Source organism: Atractosteus spatula, chromosome 3, assembly GCF_055471065.1.
Source record: "Atractosteus spatula isolate fAtrSpa1 chromosome 3, fAtrSpa1.hap1, whole genome shotgun sequence".
In the NCBI taxonomy this organism is placed as follows: Eukaryota; Metazoa; Chordata; class Actinopteri; order Semionotiformes; family Lepisosteidae; genus Atractosteus; species Atractosteus spatula.
The window spans coordinates 76799831-76821425 of record NC_142708.1 but is presented as its reverse complement, the minus strand read 5'-3'; the positions used below and the strand labels follow the sequence as shown (position 1 = coordinate 76821425).

At 46.9% G+C, this 21595-nt stretch overlaps 1 protein-coding gene across 1 annotated transcript; it reads right to left on the bottom strand.

Moving 5' to 3' along the window:
- Positions 1 to 1785: 1785 nt before the first annotated feature.
- Positions 1786 to 20177, bottom strand: rab4b (RAB4B, member RAS oncogene family). Its single transcript, XM_088912289.1, has 8 exons — positions 19971 to 20177; positions 11020 to 11100; positions 10315 to 10429; positions 9471 to 9533; positions 8980 to 9134; positions 8409 to 8504; positions 7755 to 7906; positions 1786 to 7268 (listed from the first exon to the last, which is right to left on the bottom strand). Exons 1-7 carry the CDS (start codon positions 19984 to 19986, stop codon positions 7791 to 7793), a joined length of 642 nt encoding a protein of 213 aa, XP_088768415.1. The 5' UTR covers positions 19987 to 20177; the 3' UTR covers positions 1786 to 7268; positions 7755 to 7790.
- Between the last annotated feature and the right edge of the window lie 1418 nt (positions 20178 to 21595).

The window sequence follows — 21595 nt, the reverse complement described above, 5'->3', positions numbered from 1 at the left end:
TGCCCAATCACTCGCCACCGCACCCCACCCCCACCCCTCAGACTTTCTCGATGGTCCTTCTACACTGATTATGAGAAACAACAGAAGAGAAATACAGTCCACAAAGTCCACTTGTTCTCGAACACTTGCTCTCCTTTAATTTGCTTTTAGTGACAATGGATATCAAGGTTCAGAACACTGGCTTTTTCTCAGGTAGTTTCCATAAAATCATCATCAATGTTCTACTGGGATACAAGGAGAGAAAATAGATGATGATAGAAATTAACAATTTAAATCCATTTTCTGTTTAAGTGTCACAAAATGAAAAAAAAGCAAATCGAATCAGATTTCAGATGCAAAACACAGCCAACCACTGGTGCCCAGTGTAGAATGCTTTGATTAGGAATAAAGAATAATCAATGTAACTTCAGAAATGAAAACCTCAGATGTTATTTGAAAACTTAAAACGAAATCAACCAGGAGAAACTTTTCACATGAAAAGTGCGAGAAATTAAACTGGTCTCTTTAAATACAGGAATAAGATTTCAACAACTCTCCTCCTATAAAAAAAAATGATTTTACAATGCTTTTTTATATAAAAGCTGTGATAGTTACTGCAATACTACATGCCTAGGCTTAGCAGTTCATGCACATTAGTTGTTCCTGAGTTATTGATGGTGATATATTATGAGAAGATGTGTTGCTATATTAGACCTTTGCTATATTATTAAAACTATTTCATCAGCTCATAGCACAGTGTGTACAAATGCAAATGTCCCTAGCTAAGGGCATCTGTCAATAAAATTAAAAAAAATATACAAATACGAGGCAAGATTCTACTATTTTATCATATTTTTAACTGCATTTATGGAAATTTTGTCTGGGGGAAAATTAGACTTTATTTGACTAATTTAATAAAGAAAAGGATTAAACAGTGAATAGCATTTTGAAATAAGAATACCGAATTTCCAGTATTACTTTGCTGCAAATTAACAGTACAGTCTCCTCTTCGCAATTATGTTAAAAAAAGCCATCTTTTCATTGCCATCTAGTGCCCATTTTGTAGTAATGCATCCACAGGGAGGATAATAACTTAAAAATATAACTACATCTAACTATCGGAGCTCCGCTCCGATACAAGTTCGAGTATAATTTTACCCAAATCAAGGGTAAGCCTTCTACCCTCTTGTCCGTTGTCCAGGTTCACTGTTCCACAGCTGCTTCTCTGGAGTGTTAGTAGCAGAGACAGTGAGAAACGTATCCCACCAAAGAAGATGTGGACATGCTTATCTGCATCGCAGACATGGGAATCACCTGCCTTCATGGCATTCCTGATCTCAGGTGTTTAACACGGCAGGGCCTACTTTTGTATGCAAGGACCAGCCTACGAGTGTTTCCTCCTGTCCCAGGAAACACTTCAGGCGCCTGAGACAGCAGCAAACACACAGCACCAGGCCCAACGAGAGTCAGTGGCCACGAGCCCTCCATCTACCCGAATTTATGTCTGCACCACAGCAAGCAGTTACAAAATTGCCACAGAAATTAAGTCAAAGCAGCTGTTTGAATATTTGCCCTGTCATTTTCAGGACAGTACAAGAATCTTCAGTATCTGTGCGCTTTAAGAAACACCTTGAAAACTGCACTGAAAGACAGTTTGAAAAACTAATGATTGAGCAGTCTTAAAACAGGACACACTCAAAGCAGTGGCAAAAAACCTTAAATGCTGGATCAAAAAGATCTTTCTTTAGGAAGTAAAAGGGGGCTGGGAGCCATCTGTACCATTTCAGAGACTGCTTAAAACCGTTCTTTTTGGTGGAATTATAATATATTTCAGAAGCAGCGCCTTTAAGGGCTGCTGTTAGCTAACAGTACTTAGGATCTCATCCATCTTTTTCTAAAAAACAATTCCAGGTGTTTGTTTTGACAGCTTGGCTGGGTAGTCTGTTCCAGACTGCATTCAGTGATTTGATATTGCACTTCATCCAAAGCACCCTGAAACATGGAGTATGTCACCAGTGCAAAGAGAAAGAAATACAGTGCAGCAAAGATCACCTTTTTGTCTACATGGGGTGAGTTGCTCACTGCAGACAGAGCCAGCCTACAAACTCCGGACCACTATGCAATGTGTAGCTCTACAACATGCAAAAACACAGTTAACAACAGAAAGAGACCATCCAGAACACACACACATGGGCAGACCCACAGATTCAAACAAAGTAACGAGACAGACAGGAACATTAGTATCTCCTATAGTGGACAGAGTATCAGCTGCAGATCAATTAATTCTCCAGGCGTTGTACCAGCACTGCAGAGATGAAACTCTGGTAAGCCATACACCATTATCCACATCCCTTTCCTAAGAACACAAGAAATCTTATGAACAAGAAGAGGGAATTCAGCCTGATAGGTACTGTAGTTAGTAGTTAATTGATCCCAAGATCTCACCCTGCTATTTCTCAAAAGAAGCCAGGGTATCGACCCCAATAACATGGCTGGGTATTCTGTTCCATACTCACAACCATATGGGTAAAGAATTACCTCCTGTTCTCGATTTTAAATGCACTTCCACATAGTTTGCACTTGTGGCCCAGTGTTCGTTCCGAAATGAGCAGTTCTGCCATTCTGCAAACATGCAGCGTAAGCCGCAAGCTGCGGAGGCACAGTTGTACAGCTACAGGGTGTACAGCCGAAGCTTCCCTGCCTAGGAGATGCTTGACCAATTGAGCTGGGGAAATCCCACTCAAGCAGGGTCTCGGAGGGGTTAGGTCACCCACGGACCCATGGCAGATGCGCAAACAGCAGCTTCCGAACACAAGAACAGACATCTTTCACTCCCCTCTCATTCTTACAGCCATCCTCTCCCCAGACAGGAACAATAATCCTCGTCACGAATTGGCGTGTAGTGTAACAGTAGTAGTTGGCAGAACAATGTCTAAAGAGAGCTTTACAGTGTTCGTGGGACAGAACATGTCTACACAAAAGCTGAACGTACACAGGTCTTCATACCCAACAAAGAAGCAATAAAATCAAGGACAAGAAACAGCAACAGTTATCCTCCAAATCTTTAAATTCACAAGGGAAACAAAGGCAACTCAAGACTTCAAACATATTTACAGCATCAGATATACAGAATCTTAGCGATTACAGTACCTTGGTTACTAAGCAACAACTGAGCCTGCTTTCCAGCAGCATGCTTGAAGATAATTTGGGTTGATTTGTATTATGGGGGCTGAGGCTGGGGGGAGGATTCCTGGTCACATGATTACTGTGCAGTATAGTGCTGAATTCCAGCCCAAGCGAAGGATGATATTTTACACAAATGTTGCCCCCCTTCTACTAGCATGTTTTATAACATGCCTCATGTGCTTTCTATCCGATCCCCCAGCTCTCCAAGGTGATTTCCCTGCTCACGCTCCGGGGAAAGTCTCACTTACAGATGGACCAGAAGGACTGAGCCTCAGGGTCAGTTCAACAAACACGGCCGCTGGCCTTCAGGAAAGACTGTTAACATCCCCACATTTCCCAGCTTGCAAGAAGTCTCCTTCAGCACCGCATCAGCAGCAGGCAAAGCTTACTCCTCATGTGGGTCTTTCCCCCGATCTGTCTGAAAACAGCACAGAGCTCAGTTGTTCCTTAGCAAGGAATGATTTTTTTATTCCATAATTGTTAGACGAATAACTTCATTTATTTTAAGATCAATGTACAGGTAATTCAAAGTTTACAGTATTTAAAAGTAAACAATACAAATAAAAAAAGAGTGCATTTTGAAAAAAAGATGAACTCAGACTGTCTGTTACAAGCAGATAACGTCACACAGTCACAGTATTGAGATACAGGCACAGCTTGCACTGCTGTCCTCTGCAGTACACACCTGTCTGACCCAGCACAACTGGCTATCCTTAGTGCAAGCCCCCTCCATCCCACAGCAACACGGCAACATTGCCAAGGCTTCTGTAAAGCCCTCTGGTTATCCTTCTTACTACATTTACGCAGTTATTTGCTGCTCCCAGCCCCTGATTCAGCCCCTTCTCAAACTCCCATCACACTCCCTTAAGAGAATTGAGTACAGTCACCCCTCTTTGAATTTTACAAGCTGCAGGTGAGTTTGAAACTTTCTTAGTACAGGTACAAATGTGATTTTTTTTTCTAAAAGCATCAGCTGCAAATAAGCACTCCTAGCCTGAAATGCACATGAGGAAGACTCTGGACCATGCTCACATAGCGCAGAAGAGGAAGAAAAAGAGCAAGGCCAGGATAAGAGGTGTGCTCAGAAATCAGGAATCGGCAAAGCACTCCTACACTACTGTCAAGCTACCTCCATCGTTACTGGAGCCATTTCAAAACTGGTTCAGAGAAACACTGCGAAAGCTGCAATTCCTGTTTAATACAAATACCAAAAGACATTCCGAATTAAGTTCATTAATAGGTATTAACAGACACATTGAAAGGAAATATCAAAATCCTGGTCAGTTTCCTTTGACTGTACCTGCTTTATACAACAAAATAACAAATTACAGCATCTAGTTTCTAGCCAGTCTATAATACACCTGCCAGAGAAGGTAGATGTTTTACTGGTAATTCACTGCCCTGTAATAAAATCTGTACTCCCACAGGCTGGGCCTCAGTGCTCTGGAAAGCATGAGCCTTCAGCCTTTGAGCTTGTGCTGCTGTACGAGCACTGCCACGCCCATTTCATTCTGCTGATGAGAGAAGACGACTCCGCACAGTGCAGTGGTTAGCACCCTCTGTGCACAGATATTACCTACACTATCACAGGGGCTTATAAGTTTTACTACAGCTTGGTACAAACATGTTATCTATGTTACACTATAGAAAATGAAGTGTGTTCTGCTGGCTGAGAGGCCAGATCAGTGTTAGGTCTTGGTCCTAGAAGCACAAAACATGAAGTATTAAATCCGCATAAGTTATCACTTAACTAGAGCTTTGATTTCAATGTGTGCAGTTGTTTAAAACTGAGGGGAACTTAATCTTCAGGTGTTTATGTAACTGGCACTCTCTTCTTCCTCTTCAAGTATCCTCCGATTTCCACTGACACTACAGCCAGAGATGCCACCTCACTTACACCATGCTGGTGTACAATGGACTAGAAGAACCTCAGCAAACAGGGGTTGTTAGGCTCCGGCTTCTGCTGCAGACCTCAGACAGCTCATGAGAAGAGGCAGTCCATCTCCAGCGCCCACCGGGGTGTAAATGGAAAGTGAGTGCATTTAAAGCCGAAGAAACACAAACTGCTAAAGCAAATAAAACTACTGTGATTGCAAAACATCTCTTTCACCCAGGGCAAAAAGCACCCAGACAATAGCCCGCTTCATAACAGTGCCCTAAAACAGCTCAGAAAAGAAACAGCTAACAATAAACATTGCAGCTTGGTCTGTAAAATAAAACTGCAGAGCAGGATACCAGAGCATAACAGCACAAAGGTAGTAGAACCAAGTTCTGTACAATTTTACTAATAGTCTATAAGCAGATATAGTTTTAGATAGCCTAGTTGTAGTATGATTGTTACATTCTGTACATTATAAACACGGAGAAGCATTTACACAAACAGACGACAGTCTCTTTATGGACTAATGGACTCAACTTTCACAGAATGCTGCCATGCAGACTTCCTTCCTTTGTGCTTTCAAGTTGCTGCCGGTATGCTAACAGATCCACTCAGCTCTCAGGCAGTTACACATAAGCAACTCTTTAGATTCCTGCCAAAATGCAAAGGGTGCAAATCGAGAGTGTGGTTACCTTTAAAGAGCAGAACCCTGCTGATACACTGTAGGCAATGCAATGGTCTGAGAAAGACAGGTGACTTGGATTCGAAAGCCCTAGCTCTTTGATCTTTCCTGCACCTGGGTCTGCTCTAAGCTCCTCTTAAGCCTTTCCCTGCCACCACATGGCCCCAGCATGCTCGTCCTCCTTCTAGAGCAGAGGCCTGCAAACTTGGCCTGGACTGCTACATTGCTGCAGGTCTGAGGAGGAGATTCAAAAATTCAACGAGAAGAGACTTGGGAAACAAGATCATTCAATACTTGATCAAAGTAAATTTATCAGCTGGAGTAAAAAACAGAAAACACTGTAAAAGGGCATCTCACTGAGTGACTGATCCATGTGGTATTGTCATCCGCTCGGCTTTAGCAGGTTAGTGAACCTCAATAATGTTGTTCAGAATACTTCTGTAGACTAGTTGTCTATACAGTATGTGTGAAGCTGGTGTAAGGGTTGTATTCTTAAGTCCCCTCAGCACAAATTTAACAGCAGCCTCTTCATAGCTGATGAAATACTCATGCTACTTGGTTCTTGTCCTTAGTCATGTGCTCTAAAATATTTATCAGGTGGCATTAGCATTGTTCCAGCTTTGAGGGGGCCTGCACTGAACAGCTCCCAGATCCTTTACCAGACTAAGAAGGGCTGTAAAAACAGAAGATACTCATTTGCTTGTAAGCCAGTGCTTTGATCCCGTTTTGCAGTCACGTGTGCAGGTTGCTGTAAACACAACATACACACACACACCCATTTCAACTGGATGTGAACAACCCAGGACAAGATGCTGCCAGATAAGATCAAAGTCCCTTCAAAATTGCACATCAAATCAGCATTCATATTTCAAAAGCAAAAAGAAAAAATCAAGACAGGGATTTCCATTGCTGGTCCCACTTCACCTCCTCTTATCTGTTTTTCATTTCCAAGGAATTTGATTAACTGTTTTGTTGTTTTTCTTCACTGGAAAACAATGCAAGATCTGGGGTTTAGCCCGTTATAAGGGTAATTAAGGCATCCAACACAGCTCATCTGGAGTTCAGAACAGCAGACACAGCACTCTTCCCTGACCAGCCTGGAAAGCCCTGTCTACAGGACAAGCAGCAGAATGCTAGTGATATCAGGGCCACGCAGTGTTAAAATGAAGGGGAAAATCTTAAGAGGAGTAAAGACTCTGTGAGAAGAGGCCTTTGAGTTCTGGTCTCTAGGATTAAAAAGAAGCACTTTCTCAGACCCATGCCTGCCCCCTTTCCCCAGTGTAAGTGGCTGAAAGAGCCCCGGGCAGAGAGATGCCCACCGTGTACCCCAGTGACCAGTGCATTGCCTGCTGCAGGACATCCCAGGCTCCCAGCGGAGGTCGCAGAGAAATCCGTAGAGGTCAGAGGTTGCGTGGCAAGGCACGCCATCCCGGAAGACAGGAGCCCAGGTTGCAGAAAGGGGTGGGTGAGCTTCCGCAGAGGGGGGACGGTGTGTTAGAGGGGTGGGAGGAGGGTTTGTTGCAAAGCCAGTCACAGACAGAGCTGGAGAGAAGAAACAGGAGAAAGGGTGAGCGGAGCTCGCCTCGAAACAGAACTCCCTCCTCTGTCACACATAAAGCTAGTACACGACTGAGATGGGATGCTTGCTCTGTTGCTCGTAGGACTGGGTTAGTTCATTAATGGCATCAGTGCAGCCTTCAGTCTGAAGCCAACCAAGCCCAAGACAGATCTTGCGGCAGAAATAGAACAAAACCCACGCAGTCCCACACTGATGTCTTTAGCACAGCTCTCACAGGAGTTACATTTCAGTCTGTGTATCCGACTGCTCGCCTGATGTTTCATCAGCTCTCCGGGCCTCAAAACGTGAATTAACATTTACTTTTCAACCATAAACCACTGATACAAATCCAAGGAAAGTAAAATACCACAAGGGAGCCAAACAGCAGGCCAGCTAAGCTGACTGTTCAACAGGGAAACCCAACCAGGACCCTGAAGCCTTGAGCTGGACGGCCGCTGGTGCGCACTGACCTGGGCCGGGCCCTGCGCAGGGGGCCGGACCAGCGCCTAGCAGCTGCACTGCTGCTTGCTCTGTGCCGTGGTGCTGCGCGGCTGCCGCAGCTGCCGCAGGGAGGCATCTCCGTACTGGATCCCCGAGCCCATCCGTTCCGGGTCCAGCTCACCTGCCAGCGACAATCAGCTCTCATCAGTGGCGACGTCAGCCCACAGCCCTCCAGGAGAGCCCTGGACACTACACAGGCTTCCTCCCCCTTGCCTACCCAGCCTTGTCGGAGCTGGACATCTGCATCTGCAAACCTGCAAACTGCGTCACGTAAGCTTCAAAACAGACCTCGTAGCCGGTCAGAGGTAAAAATACTTAAAATAAGCTTTGATATTTAAAAAGAAATGGGCTGGACATGGCAGATGCGAAATTGAAGGAGAAGGCACTTAGGGTTAGAAAGAATCGGCACTGATCAGTGCATTTCACACCACAATAACAGTAAAATGTCCACAGTAACATGTAAGACCTCCAATTTACGTCACGTCACAGAACAGGTGAAATTTCAGTTCCCCCTTAATGCTGGAGTAGGAAGGTGCATTTTAATGACTGCATTGATCATCAACACAATCAATAAAGTAATCAAGTAACAGACTGTGTGGAGTGCTCTAAGGCTGAGCTCCTACCCGACTCGATCTTGTTCAGGATGGTCCGCGCACACTTCAGGAAGGCCTCCTCCACGTTCTCCCCCGTCAGGGCGCTCGTCTCCAGGAACATGAGCTCTGCCGGGGACCCAGGGGGAAGAGGTCACGAACACCACAAAACAGCTCGAGCCGCATAAACACAGCAGTGTTCTGCGCTGTTTTATGAAAGGAAAAAACTGACCAGTAGATGCAAGTACAGCAAAACCAGACTGTCAGCACAGGCTTGCAACTATTCAAATTACTATTTATCAACAATGCATTCAGAATTGCATGTTTTCCTCCTGCTTTTAAAAAACATTTTAAGTTTTTTTAGTGAACTGATATAAAATACCCGGGCTCACTAATTAAATGAACTGAATTAGTATAAAACCCCAGGTTAAGACAGGACTGGAATAAAAATAAAGTGTCTTCTTTTCTTTACTGCTTTCAAAATTGTTAGTTCAGAAATGTGTACAAGTCTTTATTTCATTCTGAGCATAAATAAAATCCACCAGTTACTGTGTCAGACCAAGAGAGCGACACCAGGCCTGGGACCCGAGAGGAGACAGGTTACCGTTCTCCTGTGCGAAGCGTGACGCCTCCAGGAACGTCACCTCTCTGTCTGCGTCCAGGTCCTTCTTGTTTCCACACAGGATGATGACGATGTTGGGGCTGGCCAGCGTCCGTGCGTCCGTGAGCCAGTTTGTCAGCGCGTTGTACGTCTCGCGACTGGTGGAGCGAGAGAACAAGAGGTACAGAACGTGGGGACAGCCCGCTGGACTAAAGCCGCCACCACCACTCACAAAGTGCTTTTCTGAATCTGTGCTTAAGGCGATTAACATATGGCAACTAAAATACTTTTAAATTAAAAAACCACAGTAGCACGATCAGCGCACTCTTGTTAAACTCACAATGCACAGAGCGAAGAACAAAACACTAAATATACTGCCTTCACAGTAAGAAAGTCAGAATGCATCACGGTGTCCTTTTCCTAGTGTCCATTTCTAACGATGTCCAGGAACCTGCTTGAGAAAGACGCATGCCGACGTGCTGGCAGCTGCTCACCTGGTGATGTCGTAGACAAGGAGGGCACCTGCTGCCCCACGGTAATAGCTGCGAGTCACAGACCTGCAGGCGACAGCGGGAGAGGGAGAGAAACGGACGAGAAGGAATAATTTTATAGAGAACAGTCCTCCTGATCTCCTTTAAAGCTACAATAAAGGTAACGCTACAGTTTTTAAAATCAACGCCTGTACTGAGCTGCTGCACACAGATATCCTGCTACCAGGAGCAGAGCCCTCAGGGGTGGAGCGGTGGCTCTGTGGCTCAAGATCTGCGCCTGTGGCTGGAAGGTTGCCGGTTCGTATCCCGCGGCCGGCAGAGGAATCCTACTCTGTCGGGCTCCTGAGCAAGGCCCTTAACCCTAACTGCTCCAGGGGCGCTGTACATTGGCTGACCCTGTGCTGTGACCCCAACCTTCTCTCCCTGTATGTGTGTCTCATGGAGAGCAAGTTGGGGTATGCGAAAAGACGAATTTCTAATGCAAGAAATTGTATAGGGCTAATAAAGTGATCTTATCTTATCTCAGTCCAGTGGAAAACCAACAGCTGCTCTCCCTCGCTTCCTTTTTCCTGTGCTGAGATGGTTCAATGCTAGACTTTCAGCAAACATCTCTAATGGAGACTATGTTGCAACATCATCATCAACTGTCCGAAAGGCCGATGGGAATCCTTTACCGGACTTATTGGCTGTCCAATACGATTCACCACTCCTCTGGCTGGCCAATCACCACCCTCTAGGGGAATTCCGCCTCTCTTTTAGAAACTCAGACCAGCCAATGGCAGCCTCTCATGATATCTGTCCAATGAATCCCCCATCACAGCTCAGGCGATCCACTGGGACCTCTTACCTGAAGCGCTCCTGACCGGCTGTGTCCCAGATCTGTAGCTTCACTGTCTTGCCCCCGACGTTGACCACCCTGGAACCGAACTCCACCCCGATGGTGTGGTTCGAGTCCTGTTTGACTGGACAGCAAAGGAGACCATGCTTTCTATGTCTAATTCACAACCGCCAATCTGGGGCATCCTCTTCTCCACAACATAGTAACATGTAAAAATACATCATGTGATCCATTAAAAAAATACAAAGCTGCAAAAATATTTCAATTGTATACCTTAAACCGATAAATATATTCTTACAGCAATGAATAGGATCTGAGATTTAACCCTCCCCTCCCTGTCCAGGCAGAGAGCTTAAAGTGCTGCTCCTAGACAGTGTAGGTGCACCTGACTGACTGTTTTTCTTTACGTGCCTCACTGTCATTTCCAAACTGCCAGATTGCTGTCAGCCACCTCCAGAACTTTATTCTCGGGAACATCTGACATATTCATAACTCTTAAGACAACAGAGCACCTCTCTCTGCAGTGTTTCCCTGTTGGGACCCAGTGTTTTTCAGGGGTGGGGAGGGCAGGCAAAGTCTGTTCTATAAAAATACTACATGGTACACTTTTCAAAATGCTGAATAAACCAACCTTTGCACGGGACAGAAAGGAGATGGGTGATCTCGAGATCAAAGACCAAAGCCACACCCCACTGTGCTGCCCACAACACTTACATTTGTTCTCAATGAACTGATGCAGGAGGCAGGACTTGCCCGTGCCAGCGCTGCCGATCACCAGGAACTTGAACAGGAAATCTGCAAGGACAAGGACAAGGAGAAGACAGAGGAGTTAAAAGCACGTCTGTGTCCAGACAATAGCCTCTGCCTGTCTCGAACAGGGAGCCTTGTCAGATCCCCACTCCAAAGCAGCAAGGCTGCCTTCAGGGTTCACATGTTGAATAGCCTTTTCATATTCCTGCAGGTTGGTCTCAACTCGCAAACTTACTCAACATAATGCAGAACATGTTCTTAGTATATCATGCCTGATGCAGACTTAAAAGCATGAAACTCACAAGCTAAAATGTGCCAGGGGGCTTTACAGTAGGAATCTTATATACTTTGCAAGCAGAAAGCCCTGTTTAGGGCTGCAACACAGAAATGACACAGTAAAGAAGCTGCATGTGTCAAGGGATCAGTGTTTCCCATCTGTCCTGGGGTGCAGTCTGCTTTAATTAGGGGTTCACGCCATTTTATTTGCATAGCAGATGCCATTATCCAGGGTTATCCAGGGTTACTTGCAGTTGCATACAATCGATGTAATAAGGGAAAAAAGGTTTCACAATAAAGCAAGAGAGTATTGAATTTACTTTATTATTAAATATTATGCAGGAAATGTTAAGTGCCAGTGTGTGGTAATGTGGTAACTAAATTGAAGGTTGCGACTGGCGTCTCTTTACTAACAAGGGGCTGAGATCGTGGGTGCAGAATGGAATCAGTCTAGCTAAGCTCAATACTGAAGAGTCAAGATGTCACTCCAGTGCCAAAACCAGCTCAAATTTAAACAAGTCAGACTTGCCATGTCAATTTTATATTGTGGTTTAGTCTACATTACAATGAAACACAAACAAAAAAAAAACCCAACAGTTCCTCGCCAGCACACTGTACTTCCTAACTATGTTTATTTAAAACTGCCAATATGCAGGAACAGTTCTCCTGTCTAATTCAGGTGAATACAGTTAAAGCAGGATCTCTGTTCATCTCTGGCTGAGGAGGCAGGAAACAGATGCATTTACTGCTTAGAGCATAAAGATAACACTAAAACCATCACTCAGATAAGCTCTGCAGCAACGCGAGATGGATGGCAGGGAAGTTTCTCTCTGGGAGTTTGCGGACTGCTGCTGGCTCTAACTCGTCTGTGCCTGGGGCCCGGTCCACACACACAGGTGTGGTGCCTGGGGCCCGGTCCACACACACACAGGTGTGGTCTCGGTGATGTTAAAGACTGATTTGTTCCCCCACCCCTGCCAGCTTTGCATGAGACTCAATGAGAACTTTTGTGTGGCAGGAGTCGGCGCATTTGCATGCCGCTGAAGAGCATCACCAGCGCGCAGCCCTGGGAACAATGGGCATTGTGCCCGAGTCACGATGTCACAGCCGCGGGCGCAGGCTCCAGACAGGGCAAACGCACGGAGCCCAGCCAGGCGGACAGAGCGGCCACTGTGAGAAACGCAATTCTCCGCCACCAGCTTCAGTCCAGACAGGAGAGGCGGTACAGAGGTGAATACAATCTGCTGGACCCTTCTGTCTGAGCAACTGGCCACTACATCATCGCACTTACAGGAAACACTGGTGTGCTTTAACACTGCTAAAATCAGACTGAACCCAACACAGCTGTTCACACAGATCATTGTATTCTACTACACATCACAACATACATGAAACACTGATTTATTAACTTAAAAGTGCTACAATCTGTAATGCAATTCAGTATTAGAAAAGGCTGCAATCCTGTTAGCTCTCCTGGTAAGGGCTCTTCAGTTCCACCAGGGTCGGGTTGCCCACGTGTGATGACAAAGGGAGGCATGTTTGGCTAATCCCGATATGGATTTGATATTTTTCAAATTCCTTGGGATATAAAGAACTCATCTTTACATCTGTTCAACAACAAATATTTCAAGTCCAGGAAGAAAGTCAGAGAAACGAGACTCAAGCCTGGCCTTAAAGGAATGTCTGACGCTGAGAAGCTCAAAGCTGGAAAGACTACCAGACTATCCTGACTGAGGGGTTCACAACCCTCCAAAAGTGCTGACAAAGTCAACCCAGTGCACTTCTTTAGCATCAGCAGTGAAACACAAACCACTGGACAGGAGGAAAACTATGGGGACGACCACTGTTTACACAACGGGTTGTTGGAGTCTGGAACAACTTGTACAGCCAAATTCTTGAAGATTATACCCTGTCTTTTTTCAAGAAATAAAAGAAGAAGATCCTTAGATCGATTAACTATTAGCAGCCAAACAAGCTGGATGGTCTCATTTCTGATCTTTCTCATGTTGTTTACATCCTCGTCAATTCAACCTCAGCTCTATGCCAATGACTTTTTCGGTCTGAACCATAAGTGAAATGCTCTGGGAAACTGTGGTTCAGTAACCAAATAATCATGTTGCCAGTAGCCTCTTAAGCGTTCAAAGGCTGAACATTACAGAAAAGTTTTAAACCCAAATGTTTGTTTTCAATCCATGTTGTCATGACAACAGAAGTATCACATTCTAAGCTCAGTTAATATAAAGTTAAAAGACAAATCACACCTCTGAAGGACTAAAACTCCACGTTGGCATTTCCCCAGCAAAGCTGAATGTGTGGTCAGAAAAGTGTCAGACACTAAATCAACACCCCGATCGCACACAAGCAGAAGGACAGCTATCTTCTGCAAACACCACCAAAGCTTTGTGTTTTTCAGATAAAACCTTTCTGATAAGTTCTCATTGCAGCAGAAATGTCACCTTTCTTGGAAAAACAGTTCAAACCATGAACCAAACAGGAGAAATCAAGCCAGAGAGAGGGCACATCATGTATACACGATCCTTCCATTCAATATAAACACACAAGTTGACCAATGGGCGTTAAGACAGCGATCCTTCGGGAATAAATGAACGCCGTGATGCTCGCCCCAGGCCTAACTGCCTTCAGAGCACACAGGGCTTTGGGCTTCAGGTAGGAGGAGCACGCCTCACTCTTACTCTTTGGGTTTTAAGGATTAAAGAGGGAAATACCAGAACAGGTACCACTAATTGTTAAGAGTATAAACAAACATGCAGAGCTTGTGTAAACAATGTAGAAACACAAGCAATACAATTCACTTAGACCCTGTTTCCACTGGCCTTCTCCAGCTACAGGCTGAAGGGTAACCAAGCCTGTCGCTGCCAGTTATCGCCTGTCCTTTTCTCCCTTGCAAAGAAAACAGCCATGAACATCTGAAACCTTCAGCATCACCGCTGTGCACGTGTCTCTTACACTGCTGTTTATTTCAGCAGTGATGCTTCACCTTGAGTGAAGAGAAGAGTGTGTTTTAAAGGTGAATGCGTCCTTTCTTTATAAAACGAATATCACACCTTTAGTGCACTGTGATCATGCATCTTATTTTCTGTGATATAGTGCATTTTCACTTTACCATGTAATTCAGTGCACTGGAGTTTATTATGGTCCCTGCAGTGTGTTAGAGCCCTCTGCTGAAAGCTACTCTGTGTATCAGTTCAATAGGGTTTACACTGATTCCTGCAGTGTTATCATTGTGCTCGACTGAGTACTGTGGTTATGGCTTTAGTGTTTCTTGTGACTTTACAATTTCCATATATATATATAAATGCACAAATACAAGTTAAAAACTTCTGTCACAAAGCAAAAGCTTTAAATTATGAGGTATAAATGTCCCCAACCCGAATATACTGACACAGCCAGCATCTGAAAGTACAAGCTAAATAAATAAAATGTCATCTGAAGTACAAGGCTGCCTCCAGAATTCACATGGGTCTGCTGGGACTTCCTCCTCACAGCCTGCTGTATCTGTTCTTTACTCTCACTAGGGACACGTCTTCACAATAAAAACTCATCTTATACAACAACATAGAGCTCCCTTTGGTCTCAAGTCTGATTAAATTAGTAACTGAGCTGCACAATAATAATAGTAGGTTACTGCCAAAGAAGTGTCAGTGCAAGTAGGCATGTAAGACTCTTGCTGCAAAGCACTGTGATCCACTTCATATCTTAGCAATCTCCAGACTCCTACTCAAGCCAAGCTGAGTGTCAGTACACGCATACAGAATGACGTGCAGAGCTAAGATGTTAATAAACATCTTAGCTCTGCATGTCAGATAAAAAAACATAAGATACTGCTTTTCCACATCATCAGAACACTATGTTCCAGGTTGTAGAAGCTGCAATCCGTTGAAAGAATCAGCCTGCTGGGCCAGTGACGGTCTTCTTTGCCTCTTTGTTGTAGAAGGCAGAATCAGACATGTACAGTCTTCAGTTTTTATGATGATAAAATCTGGAGACCAGCATTTCTCAGACACATTTAACTGCTCACTAAACAGAGGAAGTTCTGAAGCAGATGAAGAATTGCTTCACGCGTGTGGGAAGGGGGTGAACATTGTAGCGCACGCCACACAGTTCACACCATACCGCCAGACACACAAAGCAGGTCCTTTCAACCCTGCGGCCTTACCAGGCCAGCGCCCATCTGGGCCGAACCAGCCAAGCAGCTTCAGAACTGGACGGCTGCAGCTCATTTCTCGGATCGTTCTGAAATGGCAAGGTACAACAGCCATGACCTCACCTCATGCCTGCAATATCTACAAAGTAAATCAGTATCACTTCAGAATAGGCATCCTGCAGAAGTCAAAGGTAAATTTGAACATCCCCTTATAAAGGCTGGCTAAGTTCTTAACTTCATCACCAATAAATAACCAAGACATACGCTTCAGGTTTCACAACTAAGGTGTGTATTGCATACTTCTGTCTTAAGGAAGTAAAACGTGTTCTTGTATTGTGAACTGTCACCCGATCAATGAAAGAAGTGACACTCTGCCCATTAGTACAAGGAAGTACTTCGCTACAAGCACTGACTGCCCTGCCCTTCAAAGAGCAAAGAACTCATGACACAGTGAAAATAGCTAAATGAGAGCAATGCGATGGCACTGAAGTTAATGAAAAGGACTCCCTCTGTGTAGCAGTGTGATCCATTCCTGGTTCCACCAGCCGAAGGCTGCTGCTCTTACAAGCCAGTGCTGGCTGAGGGATATTTTGAGGTAGTTGCCTTGATTTAAAAACAAGTGAATGCAGAATAACGTTTGCTTTTTGGTTTCGTCAGTACAGCCTGTATAGCACAGTAACCTGTACAAACTTCTTGCAACTAAAAACAGATCTCACTTTGATCAACGGGAGTCTCGTAATACACACAGAAGCAGGGTAATGCAACACCATTACTGATCTCCAAACAAACAGTTTGAGTCAAAATGTACGACTACACGATAGAGGTCTTGAGCTCAGCTCCAGGGGATGAGCAGACTTGTCCTCAGCATGAAATGAACACATTTCAAACAAGGTTCGCAGCGTGTGCCACAGGTCAGAACCACAGGACAGGCTCTGCAGTGTGAGTTACTATGCAACACTTTGTGGAAGCCACACCATACCAATGGCTTGGTTCACTAGTTTGCCTTGGGACACAAGTGTGAGTTTCACATTACTCCTCCGCTTGTGTGTTTGTGCAACACTGGATCCCTCAAGCTCCACAGCCAGCTTGTTCCAGTTGTGCACTGCCTGCCAACAGTAATGCTGTTTGCCACGGTGCAGATGGTCAGTTTCAAGGAGGAACAGCCAAGAGCTGCAGACAGCGGAGTGAGGCAGAGGAAAGGAGGACATGTCTACAGCTCTCCAAATGTACAGGCCATCAGGAACAGGACAACACTGACCAAAAACCCTGCAGTGTGCGCGGGATAAACAGAAATAAAAACCAGAAAGAAAAGCACTTCTACAAGGGACGAGTCTCAGAACAACCAGCCCTTCCAACCACAAAGGCGCTTACTGAAAAAATATTACAAATGCTGTGTATTTAGAATTTGAGAGACATGAAAAAAGACAAGATGCAATCCACAGCACTCAAATTAAATTAGTGTTGGAAATCAGAACCCTCAGAATAAAGCATGCGTGTCCTTCTCACAGCCCCACACAGAGCTTCCTCGCCGTTCTGGACAGGGAACCGTGAGATTAGCACCTTGTTCGTCGCTGAGGTACCCGAGACCAATCAGGCTTCACCACATTCCTCTTTTCTGCCAGACTGACTCCTGACAGAAGGAGGATCTCAATGAAGCATGAGAATTACACACACTGCAGGAAAGTTCCCCAGACATTTCCAAAGGATGAGACCGTGGCACCTCAGTAGTTTTTCCTCCCCTTTTTGTGCCAAAGTTTCTTTTTAAGGGAGGTGCAAGAAGAGTACTTACTCCACGAGTGTGGATTAAATAACTTATCCAGAGGCCTGCACAGACACAGACACTGAGCTGACATGTAAAACATGTTAGAATGAGCTAAAAGAGTCCCGTTGAATCACAATGCTTTCAGGAGAGAGTGTGGCTCTGCAGGAGCTTCAGCTGCACAGGCCTGTCCCCATACAAAAAACACCAGCCTCTTGTGACTCAGAGCTCTGCAGTCTCACAAAAGGTCTTTTAAATATAAGTTTTCATGACAGGTGTCACTTGTTATAGAACAACAGGCTCAGGAAGACCCACAGCTCTAGAAGGTTCATTCATGCCGACAGATCTTCATGTTAATTCAGTCTCCAGTGGGAAGAGATGGGATGGGAGGACCAGGGTTTTGATTTCCGCAAATTGCAGAGCAGAACCAGAGAGCACAGTGCAGCACACTGAAGCCCCTGACCGCCCAGATCAACTGTGCTTTTAACTCCTGTTACCTCGGATCAATAAATGCAATTTACTGGCAGCAGCCATGTGCACATGAGCCTTCCTCTTTCTAGCAAGCAATACAGAAGAGGTCGAGCTGTACAGCATTTTCCACAACAACAGTCTCCACTAACCCCTCTCAACTCCATCGCGCAGGGAGAAGGGGTGGTGCTGAAGCCGATGCTGTTAGAAACGTTCACACGTGCCATTATCACTCCTTCAGGGGCACAGCAGCCCGTAGCTGTCCCAGCAAGATCTCTGCAACTTCGGGGAAATTCCTGCCTGCCCCCCAGGGAGAGGGGAGTCACAGTGAGCCCCCGTCCAGTTGTCAGCCCCCCAGGGAGAGGGGAGTCACAGTGAGCCCTGACCAGTGGTCAGCCCTGGGGGAGAGGGGAGTCACAGTGAGCCCCCGGCCAGTGGTCAGCCCTGGGGGAGAGGGGAGTCACAGTGAGCCCCCGACCAGTGATTAGCACTGGGGGAGAGGGGAGTCACAGTGAGCCCCTGGTCAGTGGTCAGCCCCCCAGAGAGAGGGGAGTCACAGTGAGCCCTGACCAGTATCAGCCCTGGGGGAGAGGGGAGTCACAGTGAGCCCCCGGCCAGTGGTCAGCCCTGGGGGAGAGGGGAGTCACAGTGAGCCCCTGGTCAGTGGTTAGCCCTGGGGGAGAGGGAAGTCACAGTGAGCCCTGACCAGTATCAGCCCTGGGGGAGAGGGGAGTCACAGTGAGCCCCCGGCCAGTGGTCAGCCCTGGGGGAGAGGGGAGTCACAGTGAGCCCCTGGTCAGTGGTTAGCCCTGGGGGAGAGGGAAGTCACAGTGAGCCCTGACCAGTGATCAGCCCTGGGGGAGAGGGGAGTCACAGTGAGCCCTGACCAGTGGTCAGCCCTGGGGGAGAGGGGAGTCACAGTGAGCCCCTGGTCAGTGGTTAGCCCTGGGGGAGAGGGAAGTCACAGTGAGCCCTGACCAGTATCAGCCCTGGGGGAGAGGGGAGTCACAGTGAGCCCCCGGCCAGTGGTCAGCCCTGGGGGAGAGGGGAGTCACAGTGAGCCCCTGGTCAGTGGTTAGCCCTGGGGGAGAGGGAAGTCACAGTGAGCCCTGACCAGTGATCAGCCCTGGGGGAGAGGGGAGTCACAGTGAGCCCTGACCAGTGGTCAGCCCTGGGGGAGAGGGGAGTCACAGTGAGCCCCTGGTCAGTGGTCAGCCCTGGGGGAGAGGGGAGTCACAGTGAGCCCCTGGTCAGTGGTCAGCCCTGGGGGAGAGGGGAGTCACAGTGAGCCCCTGGTCAGTGGTCATCCCTGGGGGAGAGGGGAGTCACAGTGAGCCCCCGGCCAGTGGTTAGCCCTGGGGGAGAGGGGAGTCACAGTGAGCCCTGACCAGTGATCAGCCCTGGGGGAGAGGGGAGTCACAGTGAGCCCTGACCAGTGGTCAGCCCTGGGGGAGAGGGGAGTCACAGTGAGCCCCTGGTCAGTGGTCAGCCCTGGGGGAGAGGGGAGTCACAGTGAGCCCCTGGTCAGTGGTCAGCCCTGGGGGAGAGGGGAGTCACAGTGAGCCCCCGGCCAGTGGTCAGCCCTGGGGGAGAGGGGAGTCACAGTGAGCCCCCGACTAGTGATCAGCCCTGGGGGAGAGGGGAGTCACAGTGAGCCCCTGGTCAGTGGTCAGCCCCCCAGAGAGAGGGGAGTCACAGTGAGCCCCCGGCCAGTGGTCAGCCCTGGGGGAGAGGGGAGTCACAGTGAGCCCTTGGCCAGTGGTCAGCCCTGGGGGAGAGGGGAGTCACAGTGAGCCCCTGGTCAGTGGTCAGCCCTGGGGGAGAGGGGAGTCACAGTGAGCCCTGACCAGTATCAGCCCTGGGGGAGAGGGGAGTCACAGTGAGCCCCTGGTCAGTGGTCAGCCCTGGGGGAGAGGGGAGTCACAGTGAGCCCCCGGCCAGTGGTCAGCCCTGGGGGAGAGGGGAGTCACAGTGAGCCCCTGGTCAGTGGTCAGCCCTGGGGGAGAGGGGAGTCACAGTGAGCCCCCGGCCAGCGGCTCAGCTCTAGTCCAGAGCCGTTTTACACAGAGCAGGTCGACTCTTAATGACCGAGAATAAACACAAGCGACACAAACAAACATCATGGAGCCTCACCGCCACCTGACGAAACCTGTAGATTAATAAGTCTATAATAATTATTATTATTATTATTATTATACTGGTGAGAATAGCCCGAAAGCCGGGTGTCACAACAGGAAAGCTACATACCATATGTCTCTGACATGTCTGCTGTCCTTGCTTATCCAGGCGCCGTCCACTCTTAAGACAAACAGTCTTCTTGGTCTTTAAGGGAACGTTTAAAATTATATTTGTATTTATATTTGATGACGTTATTAATTTTGATAACTCCGGGTTTATGGTTACGGATGGCGGACACACCGCTTCCTACCAAACAACGACGCACACGAACGTGATGACGGGCGTGTGACGTCAGCGCGTAGCATGGGGCGCTCATGCGCAGCTCCAGCCAGTGGGAGGAGCAGGCGAGCTCGGTTCACGGTGTACTGCCCGCCGACAATTAAAGAAAAGAGACACATAACGTTATGTTTCGTTTTCACACCTGAAGAAGGCTCTACAGACGCAACGTTGTGGCTCTTTTTTGTTTTATTTTCAGCATGGAATAAGCCTTGTTCCTTAGCAGCTCCCTACTTGAGCTCTGCTTACGCTCGTTTCTTGAGTTGACGTTTCAGTTCTGTATACAAGAGGATTAATAAAGTGTTTGAAGTTTAGCATATACATTATTTTTATGTGACAGGTTAAATTATTACTTTTTAATGTCCAAATTCCACGTACGTAGATGCACACATTACAAACCAAGCTTCGAAGCTTTCCTACAATATACACGGCAATCCTGTATTCACTCACACTCGGAACAGCCGTGAATGATCATATTGTAACGCAACGGGGGCTCCGGCGGGCGCCCTTGCCGCATCTGGTCGGCCCCATCCCGACTGAGGCTCGAACCCGGGACTTCCGCGTCTCTCTGCAGCGACCCAGCACCGTGAGCTAAAGAGAGATCTCTCCACAGCCCAGTAGCTGTAGTCCTGCTATCACAGGGAAGGGCGGTGACGTCACCTGCTCTGGTACGCCGGCTCTTACACAGTACCTGTCGGCCGTAAGCGTTACACTCTCCCCCGCTTAAATCGCCGTCCCCGGCGAAGGGCTATCCCACCCCGCTTCTGACACCAATGTAGCGTTGCAGGTTCTTTTCAGAACTAAAGAACAGTGGAGACGCGATTAACCAGCCAAAACACTGACTTTATTTGACAATCACACCAAAACCAAACACAGGATCTACACACACATGAGGAGACTGACGGAACACGTACACATATTTAGGGTGGTAATTACCTAACAACACACTACACTTTTACAGGACTACACAGGGCACTCGAATTACTAGGACATTATTTACACAGGTAGGGTCAGCCGCTGGTCATCGTGCTGACCCTCATACTCTCCCCGGCTACCACTCCCAGCATGCCCCGCGGTACTACGAGCGCCTAGGGGCGCTTCCTCCTCACCACCAGGCGAGGGCGTTACAATATTTACTTTTCAAGCACAGGTTTTCTCAAGAAGAGTTATCATGTATTAATGGTGTAATGTTGTCACCACGTAAAACACCATCGATTTCGAGGTCTAATTTCACTGCCGGTTAGGACAGAAAATGTCACACCTGATGGCTAGGGTATACCTACACAAAAGCTAACGTCGTCCTCGTCTTTATGAATTACAGAGGAACAAGTAATAGGTTTATTCCATGCTGAAAAAAAGAAGAAAGAGAATACAACGTTTCGGCCGTGGAGCCTTCTTCAGGTGTCAAGTAACCTATT

What these genes read in the sequence shown, in the direction of transcription:
- rab4b (XM_088912289.1), bottom strand. An exon ending in TCAGTTCATTGAGAACAAAT is followed by an intron (nt 10,430 to 11,019) that starts GTAAGTGTTGTG and finishes TTTGCTGTCCAG; the next exon opens with TCAAACAGGACTCGAACCAC. An exon ending in CTTGTCTACGACATCACCAG is followed by an intron (nt 9,135 to 9,470) that starts GTGAGCAGCTGC and finishes TCGCTCCACCAG; the next exon opens with TCGCGAGACGTACAACGCGC.